Consider the following 15,753-nt stretch of genomic DNA (forward strand, 5'->3'; position numbering starts at 1 on the left):
GCAGCACCCAACGCAGCTGAACGGATCGACCTCGACGCACCCAATCAATCGGCCACAGTCTGCCTCTCGTCGCGAATCGCGATCTGTCATCGCCGACGCCTCGCACCGCTCTCCATCTCCAGGATGTTGCTAGCCAGCCGAATCTCTTCTACTTAAAGTGACATGGATGCGCACAATGCTGCCGAGTCCGACCAGACGAAGCCGGCTGGCGCTTCCCCTCGGCAGCAAACTAAACAGAGTTCAGACGGCCAATCGCCCCAGGATGCCGGGACTATGAGCTCTGGCTCGCCCGATAAGCAGGCACGCCGCCGCGGATCATCCGCGGATGCACCCGACGATCGCGACTCTGACGCCGAGACTATTGTTCTGCCCGGAAAAGACGGCCATTCCCCCTCCAAGGTTCGAAAGGTCCGACAGGAGGACAAGAGTGATGGCGACGCCGATGCCTCCAAGGGCCATGGGAAGCCTTCTTCTGATTTCGCTAACGGCATCAAAAACCCTAGCGATCAGGGGGGGAAGTTGACCACAGGGCATGACGACGGCGGCTATGCCAAAAAGAAGCGCGTGTCGGATCTTGACAAGGATAAGGTCCCTAATAAGGAAGACTCCAGTGCTCTCAGCTCCATACCCACGTCACCTTCTCAGGACCGGCGCCGTCGCCGTTCCGCCGTCAGCCGTTCGTCACCATCTGACAGCGAACAGCATCGAGAAAAACACTCCAACCAAACATTGCTCCGCGAAAAACTTCATGCTGGCGAGCGCCTACATCCCCACAAACGCAGGGCACCTAAGACGGATTCCGACGAGGAAGAAGAAGAGTCACGCAAGGCAAGGCGTCAGCGCACGACCAGTGCTGGATTTGAAGGTGGACGGCCATCGAGGGATAGGAGGTCGAGCACCTCCAAGTCGAATCATGATACTCGCAACCGCTCGGTCTCCCCTCCCCACCGAAGTCATAGACGAAGTGCTTCGACTCAAATGAGCTCATATAACGGAGCTGCTACAAAGAAGAAACGGCTGCCTCCACCACTACATCCAACGGACTACCAGTCGGACGAGTCTTCGGCGAGTGGAAGCCCTCATCCCCGGAACACCAAAACTAGGAGCCTGGCCGCCTCGTCCACGGCAGATTCAAATATGTCACCCGCGAAAGTGCCTTCTCACAAGAAGCACCTCGATGCGCATGGCCAGACGCTTCTTGCCCGAGCCTGCGCCAGAGGGGAATTCGACGGCGCTAAACAGCGGCTTTCTGAAAGGCCGGAGGATTTGAATGTGGCGGACTATGCTGGGAACACGCCACTTCAGATCGCCGCGATTAATGGTTGCGAGGACATTGTCGAACTCCTGATCGAAGCCGGTTGCAACCTTGACTGCGTCAATTACGACAAAGACACCCCGTTGCTTGATGCGGTTGACAATGGTCACCTCGGCGTCGTTAAACTTCTTCTCGATGCTGGTGTTAATCCACGCAAGGCAAACGTGAATGGGGAGGAACCAATCGACAGGGTCACCGAGGATACTGATAATGCCGAAGAGATCCGTGCCGCTCTCGTTGAAGCCAGGAAGCGGTTTGGAGGGCGGACGAAGACATCTGAAGACCGGCACTCGTATCTTGACAACCACGATGCCCCTGACAGCCCTCGCCGCTCCCCAGCTGCTCCCCAGCCCACAGGTCGAAGGAGCGGAACTGTACGGTCAACAAAGACGAGAAACGATCTACTCTACCAGCCTCTAGATGACAAGACGTTGCGCCAGGCTGCCGGCCGAGGCGATGAAGAGATGGTTGCCCGGATTCTGCAGGTGAAGGGTAGCTGCCTCGACGCAGAACCCATGGTTGCTGCAGCTCGTGGAGGGCACGATCTAGTCATACAGCTGTTATTGGGGCTCGGTGGAGCAGATCCAGATCCAGAGCCCGTACGCTCCCAGTCCCCCGAATTTGCAACGCCGATACTTGCGGCAATTGGCCAGGAAAACATCAAGGTTCTTGAACTACTCCTTGAGCAACAAGAATTTGATCCCACAAGGCGATATAAGGGGGAGACATACTACGAAATCGCTAAGCGTCGCCAGGGCACGAATTGGAAAGAGGAGGAGCAGTTGCTGAAAAACGCCTATGACGCTTATAAATCGTCCAATAAGGTCAAGACGAAATCTCCTGGGCGCCGCGATCGAGATAAAGAGAGAGAAGAGAAACGCCTCAGGAGGGAGGAGAGGAATGAAAGCCGATCCCACAGACGAGACCCTTCAAGCCCTTCCCAGGACGGCGAATCAAGGAAGAAGCTATCTTCTAAACTGTCTAGTTCCAAGGACAAACGACGGCCCAGCTCGCATGCGAATCCCAGCGACGAAAAACGAAGCCTGGCGCGCCAGAGAAAAGACGAGAGGGTTTCGTCGGTTGCTGCGTCTGACCGCGAAGTTTCCCCTGCTTTAGCACATAAGCACGCCAAGTCGAAACGTACTGATTCCGAAGTTGCGCTCTCATCCGAAGGCGAGAGCGTGAAGCCAAGGCGGAAGCTCGTGTCTAAGGGCGAGTTACGCGGAGAGCGTGAGAAACGAAGGCGGTCTAGTGTTACTTCGACAACGTCAACCCTGAAGGAGCCATCGAGCCCTCGCGAGTCGAGGCAAGATGACGCTCCAGACAAGGCCAAGATTTCAGAAAAATACCATGATCGAGCGAAGGCCCTTAAGCGGGAGGAATCAAGGGACGTGGCATCTTCTGGGGATGCATCGGCAAAACGGCATCGCACAAGTCTCACTCCCGAGCAATCTCATAACGGCGATAGGGACGACGGCGAGATTTCCGTCAAGCGTCGTCGACTGGATTCTGACAACGCAGAAAAACGTCACAAACGACCCCTTTCTTCCGAAGGGGTACTGCGCAAGAATACCTCGAGTGCTGGCCCCCAATCCAAGTCCTCAAGCAAGCCAACCGGCAAAAAGGATACGGATGACGATCAGCCGAGCTCAAACACCGGAGAGTTGCGGCGGAAGGATTCGAGACGAGCCTCTGGGGAAGATTCATCTGTCCGAATAAAGTCGGAAGACGAGGACGTTGAGATGCCGGACATAGACTCCCAGAAGGAACCAGATATCGGCAAAGCTGGTTCTGAACGGGAAGGGGACCAGAACCTCAAATCCAAGCAGAAGGAGGTGGCTTCAGCGGATGAGGAGGCACAGAAGGAAGCAGATCACCGGCGCGCAGAAGCTGAAGAGCAGAAGAAGCAAGAACACGAGAAGGCTATGAAGCAAAAGGAGGAAGCAGAGGCGGAGCGGAGACGAAAGGAGAAGGAAGAACGCGAGGCCGAGAAGAAACGTCAAGAAGAAGCCGAGCGTAAGAGACGGGAAGAGGAAGAGAAGCAGCGCCTTGCAGAGGAGCAGGCTCGCCAAGAGGAAGCGGAGAAGGCACGGCAAGAGGAAGAACGAAGGCAACGTCTGGAAGAGGAGAAGCGAAGGGAGGAAGAGGAACGGAAGAGGCGTGAAGAGGAGGAAGAGAGACTTCGAAAGGAACGTGCGGCTGCTGAAGAAGCTCGCCGCACACGTGAAGAGGAGGAACGCAAGGAGCGCGAACGACGTGAGCGGGCTCATCGAGAAGAGATGGAGAGGAAGAGGGCTGCCAGAGAAGCCGAACAAAAGCGGGTCCAGAAGGAACAAGAGAGAGCTCGCTTGGACAAACTCCCTCCCCTACTACAATGGCTCGACACATGCGCCAATCCCAAAACACCGGCCTACGCAGACAAGTTCAAAACAATGCAAGGCGTGCGCTACGACTGTATTCGCCCCGAGGCGAATGGGACTAGCGAGGGGCGAGAGCAGTGGGTTCTCAATACCCACGTGGCCCTGTTGCTTGGAGAGAAGGATCTGGGTCTCTCGCGATGTGAGTACTTGGCATGGAGTTGGCTGTAAATAAATGAAGCTAACCGTGTGGGTTGATAGATACCGATTGGGAGCGTGCGCCTGTGTCTAATCTCGCCAAGGCCACACTGTGGAGAGTTGAGGCAGATCTCTATTCCTTAACGGCTCAGAAAACGTGGGATCTTGGGAGACAGCTCCCTGGCTACTACAGAGGAGCCGAGAGCCCTCGTGGCCTCTCTTTTGAGGACTGGGGGGATCTCAAATCCTCAGCATTGGAAAAGTTCCGCAACATGGACTTGTTCTTCGTCAAGGTGGGTCATTTACCCTATCTCTATGGCCCTGCAAGTTGTTGCAATCAGTCCACTGACCTTTCTAGGTGTCGGACCTTCTGTACACCGTCCCGAATATCCCCCATCTGCGAAACATCCGGCTTGTAGTTGCGTACCGTGAGCTCATTGAGAAGGATGAGGATTTGACAGTCTGGCGTTCAGCGCAGAAGTGGAAACAAGATCCGGATGCTAACCGGTTCGGGGGCTACTTCGGGCCTCCGAGATACCAGTATTATGTCAACGGTGTCAAAGTTGGCGAAGAGGTTCCGCAGGTGGCCCAGACGAGCTCGACGCCTTTCCCCGAGAAGCAAGTACCCCGACGCGGGCTGCTGCAAGTGTTCCCGGACGACCCAGACTACAGGCGGATCTGCATTGAACAAGGGTTGGAACATCTCGTCAGTGGTTACAAGGAAGCGTTGTTGCCTAATGGGGCCGACTCGCCAGCAACCAGCCAGGCCGCAGATACTCCCGCCACCACTGCTCCTGGGACAGCGGACGACTCCAAAGACGACGACGCTGTAAAGGAAATGCATGAGCCTCACCCAACGATTAATGGAAACTTGCTTAACGGGTTGGTCAATGGCTCCGGTGTTTGATTATTCGAGTTGTTTGCAGGCGCTCGAATGCGACCAGAGATGTGTCGCTTTGTTTTGCAACTTTTCTATGTCACATATTTCCCATGTGCTTCCCACGGTTGACGTGGATGGCGTTTCGAGACTCAAGCACAGCGGACATACAAGTATACTCTTAATTGATGTGAGAGGGAGGCTTGTTCCAAGGAAAGGATAAACGGATATCCACTTCGAATGGCTCGTTTGAAGTCAGGACTGCTGTTGGGAGAGTATGCGCTTTGTCCTTTTTTTGTTTTGGGCTTTGGATGCACTGGTGGCGAAGACCTGGGAATCAGCACAGGACGAGTAACGTGAAGCATAAATCGTGGCGTTTGATGTCAGATACCTTAGCTGTAGCATGTTGTCAAGTTAACAATTCTAAACACAATGCACGACTGGTTGCTATTGGCTCTTTTCCATCAGCGCTTCACCTTTTCTCCTCCTGGCACGCAGTGCTGACATAGAAATATCGCTTTCGTTCGTTCCTTCCAAGCTCCCACCTTTCAGGTATCTGTATTGCTTTTTCGTTGGGGGAACAACCGCATGGCTTTAAACATGAGTAGGGCGCGATGGTAGGGAGAGGGAGGGAGGGGTTGTAAGAACTCCTCCTGCTCACCTATGTACTACTACTACTATAAGTCAGTACTGTGTAGGAGGTATCAATACAATATTAGGACGATACCTTGCGCAATGCGTTAAATGAGTCAAGGGCAGAATCCTCTTGAGGTTCCCGAGTAAGTTAAAAAAGAAGGGGGGGGGGGGGGGGGGCACGCATGTCGCGCTGGGGAAAGAGCTCCTCCTGCTGACATCACTGGTCGTGGCCGCACTTGATCAAAAATTTACCCCACCACCAAAACTACGACCACAAGTTGGCAACCACAACCACTACGAGACCTCGACCAAACATCGGATTGCCCCCAACCGCCCATCACCAACAAACCGTCCCACAACGACGGCATAGTGAACCGCTTCCGCGCTTGACTTGCAGAAAGAGATCCCCACCGACAACGGCTTTAGCCGCCCGCAGCCGCCCATCATGTCGACCACAGTGGATAAGGTGAGTTGGTCACAATGTGACGCCCCGAGATTTGACTGGAATTGTCGGCACTAACGGTGGATGTTCTGGAATAGATCAAGGAAATCGAGTCTGAAGTACGTGATCCCGCCTGCGAGGCATACGCAATGCGCCGTGCGCAGAGTCCTGACATCCGATATAGATGGCTCGAACCCAGAAGAACAAGGCGACGTCGTACCATCTGGGTCAACTCAAGGCCAAGTTGGCCAAGCTGAAGAGGGAATTGCTTACGCCATCGGGCGGAGGCGGTGGTGGAGGAGCAGGCTTCGACGTGGCGAGGACCGGTGTGGCCAGTATTGGCTTCATTGGGTTCCCGTCCGTCGGCAAGAGCACGCTGATGAGCAGGCTGACTGGCCAGCACTCGGAGGCCGCCGCCTACGAATTTACCACCCTGACCTCTGTCCCCGGACAGGTCGTCTACAATGGTTGGTTGCCTTGCCGAGATTACTGACTCCCCTGGCTGGAGTCTGGAAGTTGTGTGTGTGTGTGTGTGTGTGTGGATAATGGCTGATGCGCAGCGAAACAGGCGCCCCCTTACAGATCATCGACTTGCCTGGAATTATCGAAGGTGCCAAGGACGGCCGAGGTCGAGGCCGTCAGGTTATTGCCGTTGCCAAGACGTGCCACTTGATCTTCATCGTGCTGGACGTGAACAAACCGCTGACGGACAAGCGAGTCATTGAGGCTGAGCTCGAAGGATTCGGTATCCGGATCAACAAGGAGCCTCCCAACATTTCATTCAAGAAGAAGGACAAGGGTGGACTGAACATCACCAGCACTGTGCCTCTGACGCATATCGATAATGACGAGATCAAAGCTGTCATGAGTGAGTACCGTATCAACTCCGCGGACATTACCATCAGGTGTGATGCCACGGTCGACGACTTAATCGACGTTCTGGAAGCCAAAAGCCGAAGGTGAGTGGGATGCCGTGTGGATTTTAATATTGAGATTTTGGAATGGTGAACTGACTTCCGTTTCCCCCTTGCAGCTATATCCCCGTGGTGTACTGCCTAAACAAGATTGACTCCATCAGCATCGAGGAGTTGGATCTGCTCTACCGCATCCCTCATGCGGTTCCCATTAGCTCTGAGCATGGCTGGAACATCGACGAGCTGATGGAGGCGATGTGGGAAAAACTGAGCCTCAAGCGAGTGTACACGAAACCCAAGGGCAAGCAGCCTGACTACTCCGCGCCCGTTGTCCTCAGGGCATCGAGAAGCACGGTTGAAGACTTTGTAAGTTCCGACGGCTCTGGCTTGGTTTTGCTGGGCAAGAAGGAATGGCCCGACTGACTCTTTTATCTAGTGCAACGCCATTCATCGGAGTATTGTGGAGCAATTCAAGACAGCCATTGTGTATGGAAAGTCTGTCAAGCACCAGCCACAAAGAGTTGGGCTGGCCCATGAGTTATGTGACGAGGATGTTGGTGAGTGACTCTCTGGCGGCAACGCGGCATGGGATGGCGGACACAGGGATCGACACGGGCTTGATGACCATTCAAAGGAGCGTTGATCGCTGCCGGTTGGCCGTTGTCCATACCCTCTCCCGCTTGCCGGCCTGCAGCTCTCGATCCCGTTTGCCCCATTTCGCGACGGGAAAAGAAAGCATTGCGCTAACCTCTAATAGTGACCATTGTCAAACGATGAGCCTGGACATGGCCAAGCATTCGCGCCCGTCGCGGGCGAAAAGATTCCGGGTAATAGATGTCGGGTGGTTTTCGCTTTGTGGACGGGCTGGCAAGATTGTCCAGCCGAGCAACGTCCTAGTCTAGAATGTACGAATATTACGGATGCTCTCCTCCGTAGTAGTCTTGATGTCGGGTTGCGTTGGGCCCCAGCGGGATGGGCTGCACTGATCTGCTCGGGGGATGGAGGTTCACTCAACAGACAGGGCTGACAAAGGCAGTCCTAATTCGGTGGAAACAATCAAGTCGTTATTGGGGGCTCAAACTGGGGAGTGTTCTCTAAGGAGTCTAAGCTCGTCGGAGTCCATGTAATACCCTCGCAGCCCTCACTCATGGATTCGACAGATGAGGGTTTAGCGGCACTGGATGGCGAGCAGCTGATGACAAGGGCCAGGGGAGGGTGAGGAATTGGTGGACCAGAGCAAGGCCGGTTTAACCCCTGCTGCACACACAAGACACAAGACAACCAGCGAAGTCGAATACAACTTGCGATCTGTCGACCAGCAGAGTTATTTTTTTTTTCCCGCACGCAATCCGCGAAACTCGAAAGTCAGGGCTATTGAAGCTGTCGACTGTACGACCAACGAAGAGCTACATAGTATGTACTAATAGTAACTAGGGCGAAAGTTGAAGATGACTGGGCACCGTTGCTCTGTTCTACCTGCATAGCCGAGGGCCTCTCGATCTGCGGCCGCAGCTTCCCAGCAGAATCGCGGGTTGCAGCTCTGTGCATCTCCCCCAGTTGTTGGAGGGGGAGGGCAACAGAGAGTGTCATCGGTGAGGGGCATCCATCTGGGATGGAGGTGGTGCTTGGCTTGCATCTGGCGCTTATTAGGGCCACCACGGGGCACCGCCGCCCAATGCTTGTGGGCTGGTGGGTTGTGGTGTGGTGGCTCTTACAGAGCAGTGGTCAGTTGTCAGGTTCCCCCATTCTTCTCTCATCCTTCTTGTCTCCTCTGCCCGCGCTGGCTTCTCTGAGCCCTTCACAACGGTCTGCTTGCTGCCAAACGCCGGAGTTGAGATCACGGATGGTGGGTCGCGAGGGACGCTAGCGGCGATGTGTGGTGCGCACCAGTTGGTGGTAGTTCCTTGCTGCCCTGGCCGAGGCCCTTCGATTTACCCCAATGCTCTCTGTCGCTCAAGGGGAATCCTCCGCGATGATTGGGGATTTCCGATCTTCTTCTCCTTGATCATAGCCCTGTCTGTATCTGTATTACACGACGGGCTAAGTTTGCTCAGTGCTCACCGTTGGCAGTCGGGGGTGAATTGATATTGGGTCCAGTGTGTTCACGGATAGTGAGGCGGACCGCGGGAGCGACATCTGGTCTTGCATGACAGGACATGGGGCCGCAGACCGACCTCCATTGTAGAAGCGGAGACCAATGTTTGGTGCCCGCTCCGCAGCGTGGCTGCAGCATCAATGAGTACTATGTATCAGTATGGGGAGATGGAGGATGGAAAAACAAAATGAGCTGAGTTGAGAAGACATGATGGTGTTCACGACTTTGGCCAAGGAGAACGGAGTCGGAGGTCTCGGGGATCGAGGGGAAGGAATGGGTGGACCCAGCTCCCAAGGGACCTGCATCGATACACGAGACCGGGGAAATGCATTCGAGCATGATGGCGGCGTCGAAATGACTGAAATGGTATTTGTCGACTGGTCAGCCAACCCGTCTGGGTTGGCGATGTCTCAACACGCTGGATGTTGGCTCTGTTGTGTAACACACCGGTCAGCGAGGGCGTCGCCAGCGGCCAGTGGCAGCGTCTCATCCAAACTGGTTTGGGAGGTCTGGCAAGTTTATTGGTGGCACGTCGGCCGTTCCCCAGGAACCCACCCCCATTCATCTGTACGAGTACGGAGTAATACTTCGTACGTATTACTGCGTACATATAAATATGTACGCGGACAGTCGGACAGTGGGCAATCTGCGCGGAGGACGGGACATGCATTCAGGTCTTGCGAACAGGCCCCATGAACGATGCTGTGGCCGGTGTCAAGAGATGATCCGGGCACCTGCGTCCAACAGAGTTCTTGCGAAGAGTGGGCGATATCCCTTTTGGGAGAGCTTCTCGTCAACGTCGTTGCTGGTGTGGAGCTGGAGCAGCACCCGCGAGGCCGCCCCCAAGGGTCAAGTTCACAACTTCACAACTCGCAAGTCGCAGCCCACACAGCCCACAATCGAGACGGTCAAGGTCAGGCTGGCCGGCCGTTGTCCATGGTGCACCCTCCACAATACGGTCCGAGAGGGCGCCAGGGATCTTGATAGAGCTGACCAACTGGAAAGACAACCGGTTAGTGGAGTAGCATTCATCTGCCCAAACCAGGTCCACACCACCCTTCTCTCACAATTTTTCTGTACTATATCCGTACTCCATACAGATAACCATATTACCTTCGTCCGGATACAATGACGGGTTTTGCTTTTGATCCTCATTTATTCATTCGGCTTGTCCTGTTGCTGCCCAATGGGTTTTATGGCCCGGGGGCCCGGGGATAGGGTTCCTTCGCGTCCGTCAATGGCAAGATGTCGGAAATTGCGGCAACTCTTGGGAGGCAGGCAAGGCAGGTGGTGTAACGTGCTGGTGTCTTAGTGGGGGGCCGATGTGCCAATATGTTCGAGATGGAGGATGGAGTTGCTTAACATTCCGGCAATCCTCCGCGGACAGCGTCATCGTCTCTCTGTCAGATGCTTTGCAGCGCTTTGCATGGTACGGAGTAATACTCGTACGAAGCTACGAAGAACGCATCGGGAATGAGGTCTCTTGCGTTCATAGTATCCGTCCGATGGCCCACAGGACCACAGCCGCACTATCTTATTAGTGGGGGGAGGCGCAAGATGGGGGGGATGCAGCTTACCAACACCAAACGGCTGTCTCGAACATGCAATACGACTTATAAGAGCATGAACTAAGGTCGGGACGCAAGAGCTGAGAACCTGCGAAGAATATGAGGCTGCCGTTGCGCAGACCGGCTGCGGCCTCGCAGATGGCCTGGCGTTTGTGGCATTCGTGGCATTTGTCTGGCATCCACGCTGTTGCAGCCTTGTCAATTGCTGTTTGAGTGAGGCGGGGTGTCTCCTGCAACTGCGAATAACACTAATTGCTATGTACGAGTAGAGACTACTGAGAGCGCTTGGTACTACGCGTACTTTGTACGTATCGCCACACAGCTCCGGAGTGTTATTTGATTACGAGGCCAATGGCTATCGCCAATCCGCCGCGCACATCTGTCAAAAAGGTTCCTGAATTCGACTGCAGTACTAATACTCACATACTACTACATGGGCCGGGGCGAGCAAGCAAGGCGGCCGGATGGATTCCGAGAGCATCTTGCAGAACCATCGACCAAGGGGGTTACGGCCCAACGGCCAACGCCCATGCATTGATCTGCTCATACTATTAATGCGTTTGTCCCGGCTGTCAACTGTCAGTTCATCCTGACTCCTTAGGACCTACTAATACGAGTAGTGTGTACACGGAGTTGGGGCTGACCGGCTGAGGGCCTGAGAGTACGAGTAGTACTCGTGCATACATGACAGGGGCGGGCAGTCGAGAGAAGAGATTCATAAGCTTGGTGAAGCACCATTGGGACCCCTGGCAGCGCCGGGACCTGATTGTGCATACAGGGGCCCTTGGGCAGATTGGGAATGAGGACCCCTGCTGTGCCGGCTGGGCCTCCCGTCTTTGAACCTCGTCCGTCGGTCGATCGTGGCCGGGGGCTGCGGGCTTTCAGTGCCCGACGGTCCACGGCCGACAGATGGTGGATTGGGTTGATAAACTTGGCGACGACCCACGCGCCACGGAGCCACGAGGAGCGAAAGGCGGCACGCTGTTGCAGCGTGCTTCTGGGCAGAGGTCTCTCTTTCCCGTGGGGGAGGCGGTGGCTGCGACTCCGGGGACACTCGAGAGTCAAGACATTCTCCTTCAATGGCAGATACAGATGCAATAATACGGATACCACGCCTACGAGTTTCCTTCGTAGTAATACCTAAGTTAGTACGTAGTAGTATGGCACTGGCACTACGGGTGCGACATGCGACACGCCATGTCCACCAGCCCCCAGCTGGTCGCCAGCCTCAGCCTTCGACTGGCTGGCGCAGGCTGGCCCAAGGATAATCGGATGTGGCTTCGCTGGCCCATTTTCGTGGCATTTGCCAGAGTTGTCTCTGCCACCCACTCACCCACCCACCACCACTGGAGGGCTGGAGGCAGTGGAGGAGGGCTGGAGAGTGGGAGAGAGTGGAGGCTGGAGCACGCTCAGTAGTACTCGTACTGGCAAGACTGGGGGCCATTGCACACCCTGGACTCCAAGTCGGCACGCCCCCTCCCCCCCTCTGGCTCTGGGGGTCTTGGCCTGCTGTGGGCCCCCCGTTGCTCCCGGTCATTGCCGTCTCCAGGAGCCTAGGGCCCAGGCTCCTCTCCAGTCGTCGCGGTCCACTGACCAAGAAGAGATTCCGAGACGGCAGCATCATCAATGAAATGCCTCATCGAGGACTTTGGATCTGATTCGGCATTCTCCTGACGGCCTCGTGACCTCATATGCCTCTGGATGGAGTCATGGGGCGGGTCGCGGGCGGATCCCAGAGATCATACCGGGGTTTGTGTGGATGAGATGAGCGCCCAGGAAGCTTCTTCTCCGCAGGAGCTTCGACAAGGCTCTGTTCGTCTGATGCCTGTCGGATTCCTGGGACGAATACCAACGCTAATTATTATCCTTACGGCCAAGTAGTACGAGAGTACCACTATAGTAGGCAGGTACTGTGTAATACGGAGCATCCGCAACAAGTACTTGGTATTACATAGTACTAAATACATACGAGTAGTACTAGTAGTACTACAGCTTTGGACGGACAGACAGGCCACACAGGATTGGAGATGAGATGAACACGCGCACTGCCGGCGTCGATCCTCTGCTCGTAGGCTGTGCTTCCCCCGGGGGGGGGGGGGGGGGAAGGCAGAAGAAACGAGAGAGCGGACGCAGCTCAACGGCGGCGTTACGACCGTTTGCCGACGATATTCGTACTCGTAACATACTCGGAGTAGTAGTACTCCTACATTGTATTATTACCTGCTCCTACGAGAAGGAGTACCCGTGCTCCGTGCTCCGTGCTCCGTACACACGTACGAAATAACATGTATCGGACAAAGTACATCGTAGTATGGATAATATCCTTCCAGGGCTGGCATACGAGAGTACACCCCCAACAACACGACGGGGGCGTCCCATCTTGGCCACACCATCCGCATCCCGGGCATCCCCATCCTAGATTCAATACCACCCTCCATTAGGCGCTGGCCCCTGGTCCTGTCCTGGCAGCTCCTGGTGGTCTTGCGAAGGTCCCCTTGCCGGTAGTGGATGCTGCGCCTGCAGAGTGCAGGCTGCAGAGGCCAGAGCTGCAGAGAGAGGTGCAGAGCTGCAGAGCCCGGGCCGGGGAGCAAACATCATACTACATAATACATACATGGCAGTACTAGTACCTCGATTGCTAATAGTATGTATTGCTCCGGCATCCGTACTCCAGTCTCCATCCGTGGTCGACAGCCCACCGTCCCGTCCGGCTTTGCGCACAGCGAGGTATATGTATCGAGTATTGCACATTGCTACGACACTGTGGCCTCTGTGTCAAGCCGTCTCTTGTCAGCGGCAGATCATCACCAAGTGCCGACTCGCAGACCTGCAGACCTGCTAGCGCGTGGCTTTCCGCTCGCTTTCCCCCCTTCTCCCAAGCTCCCCCAAGCTCCCCCAAGCTCTCCCTCCCCCCAAGCTTCCCGAAGCTCCCCTGAGCTTACCAACGGCCTCTGGAGCTCTCAGGTCGAAGCCTGTACTGCCCGTATCTCGTCACCGCCTGGGCATCTTCTTCAGCGACCACCAGCCTGGTGTCCGTCTCTCTCTCTCTCTCTCTCTTCGATCCGACCAAGCTCCCGCCAGGGAACGAGTTGAGCCACAGACGCCTCCCCCAGACTAGATCTAGGAGCGGCTGAATTCCCGCCCACGGACGAGGCCTTCGTCCCCGTTGTGTCTCACTCTCGCCCTCCTCAACGCGTGGACTTCCTCCACGAGCCCACGAGGCGTCAGATAGCGTCAAGCACCGCGTGCCCTTTGGTCTCCCGTCTTTTACAGACAACTGGTAGCGGAGCCTCAGCACCGCGACCTCCCCCCCCCCCTTCTCTGTCCCCAAGACGCTGGTATAGGACCATGCATTTCCTCATCATCATCCGCTATTCGTGAGGGCCGTCCCATTACTTCTGCCGGGACCAAGTCGGCACCCTCCTCACCCACCTCATTTGGCGGCATCTGCAGTCCCAATCACCTTGTCCTTGCCCTCGTTCGCCTCCCCGCCGGTTCCAGCTGGCCACACAACTTCCAAGGATGGATAGCACAATCAATGGATCGGGTACTATATCGCCCGGCAGCTCCATGGCACAGACGAATGGATACAATGATGCCTGGGCCAGCATGAGCCCATACAGCCAGAGCCCCTACGGCAACAGCCCCATGAACGAATACGCACACTGGAGCGGCTACATGCCCCACGGCCTACCGTCGGAGTCGCTGAACGCGATGCCTCCCCCGCCACCCCAACCGCAAGCCCACCAGATGATCCGCCCGGCGCCAGCACCGCCCACCATGGGCCATCACCAGCTGCCCATGCTGAATACCACCTGGCCCAGCCAGCTGACCAACCCGACGCCGTCGGGGAGCTACTCGGCCCCGCCGCTGTCCATGACGCCCGTGTCCAGCACCCAGCTCGTCCAGCCCACCGAAGCCCCGAGGCCGCCCGCAGCGCCGGAGAAGGCGAGGAAGGCGCTGAGCACGGAGCAGAAGCGAGCCATGTGCCAGTACTCCGAAGACAACCCCGGAAAGAGACAGGCGGATATTGGCGCCAAGTTCGGCGTCGAGCGGAGGTAGGTTGCGTTGGAGGAATAGGCCGCGCCACGGTTCCATCCTGACTGACTCTTGGTGCTATAGTACCGTTTCCAAGGTTCTGCGGCACAAGGACCAGTACCTAAAGCGAGATCAGGAGCCGGATGTCTCATCCGCCAAGAGGATCAAGGGAAAGCACCCCGATTTCGACCGCACCCTGAGCAACTACATCAAAAGACAGCAGAGCAGCGGTTTCGACGTCAAGGACGACGACATTATGGAGCAGGCAAAGCTCTTTGCCCGTGCCAGCGAAAACCAAGACAGTCTTCTTAGCAGCCTGACCGGCCCCTGGCTCCAGAAGTTCAAGCAGAAGCACGGCCTCGGATCCGGCAAGCTGACGAGGAGGGCGTCCGAGACGAACATACCCGACAGTGCGCGCATGTCGGCGCGGCCGAAGCTCAAGAAGGAGAAGTCGACGGGTGCTATTTCGCGGTCGAGGCCCAAGAAGGAGAGATCCTCGAGCGTCATCATCTCTCCGGTCTCGCCCACGACCCAGATGTCGCCCCTCTCCGAGACCCGCAGCGACGAGGAGATGCACCCCGAAGGTCTGGGGCTCGACTTTTCCTACAGCCAGACGGCATCGCACTCGACCACGTCCTTGACAAACGATACGGGCAACTCTTCCTTCTCCGGGGGCGCCTTGAGCCCCACGGGGACCTTCACGTTCTCGCCGGATCCGAATACAGGGGTCTTTCCTTTTGAGCACCACCGCGAGAAACGCAGCAACACCTTCCCATCCCTGAAGCTCGAAGGCATCCACCAGACATCGTCGAATGAGCCAATGACTCCCCGTCATCCCCCCACCGGGACAGCATCGTCGTCGGCCCTGGCGTCACCAGTCCAGGAGCTCAAGCCCGGGATCGCACCCATCGACACGTCCATGGCGTCCTCCCCCGTGCTTCACCGGAGCAGCAGCAACTCGAGCATGACAGGGCGCTCCAGCACAACCCCCGTGACGGGAAGCACTGTCAACTCCGGGTCCATCGACTCGTCCCCCGTGTCCCCATCACAGGAGGACGCCCGCCGGGCGGCCAACACGCTTCTCAACTACATACAAAGCATGAGCTCCAACGGGCAATTCGACCAGAGCGAGTACACGACCCTCGTGCACCTGACCAAGAAGTTGCAGGTCCATCAGGGCCACCAGTCCCAGCGCCCGTCCATTGGCGGCCTGTCGAGGATCCCGGAGGGAGACAACGAGATGTCCGCCTCGAATGGGGTGGTGGCCATGGAGACCAACTGAGATTTACTTCTGGTGGCTGCATCCGCACCCT

At 56.3% G+C, this 15,753-nt stretch overlaps 3 protein-coding genes across 3 annotated transcripts; all 3 read left to right on the forward strand.

Moving 5' to 3' along the window:
* Positions 1–162: 162 nt before the first annotated feature.
* Positions 163–4,777, forward strand: ACO1O0_000655 (ankyrin repeat domain-containing protein; the record flags this gene model as incomplete). Its single annotated transcript, XM_083190152.1, has 3 exons — positions 163–3,874; positions 3,934–4,163; positions 4,229–4,777. 3 exons carry the CDS (start codon positions 163–165, stop codon positions 4,775–4,777), a joined length of 4,491 nt encoding a protein of 1,496 aa, XP_083054011.1.
* A 1,051-nt stretch (positions 4,778–5,828) lies between these two features.
* RBG1 (GTP-binding protein RBG1) lies at positions 5,829–7,162 on the forward strand (the record flags this gene model as incomplete). The annotated part of the gene is made up of 5 exons (XM_083190153.1): positions 5,829–5,849; positions 5,924–5,944; positions 6,010–6,292; positions 6,394–6,784; positions 6,859–7,162. The coding sequence occupies 5 exons, from the start codon at positions 5,829–5,831 to the stop codon at positions 7,160–7,162; spliced, it is 1,020 nt and encodes a 339-aa protein (XP_083054012.1).
* A 6,762-nt stretch (positions 7,163–13,924) lies between these two features.
* On the forward strand, positions 13,925–15,722 carry ACO1O0_000657 (uncharacterized protein; the record flags this gene model as incomplete). The annotated part of the gene is made up of 2 exons (XM_083190154.1): positions 13,925–14,460; positions 14,525–15,722. The coding sequence occupies 2 exons, from the start codon at positions 13,925–13,927 to the stop codon at positions 15,720–15,722; spliced, it is 1,734 nt and encodes a 577-aa protein (XP_083054013.1).
* Positions 15,723–15,753: the final 31 nt, after the last annotated feature.

Source organism: Amphichorda felina (assembly GCF_050947745.1).
Source record: "Amphichorda felina strain 45539 chromosome Unknown scaffold_1, whole genome shotgun sequence".
Taxonomy (NCBI): domain Eukaryota; kingdom Fungi; phylum Ascomycota; class Sordariomycetes; order Hypocreales; family Bionectriaceae; genus Amphichorda; species Amphichorda felina.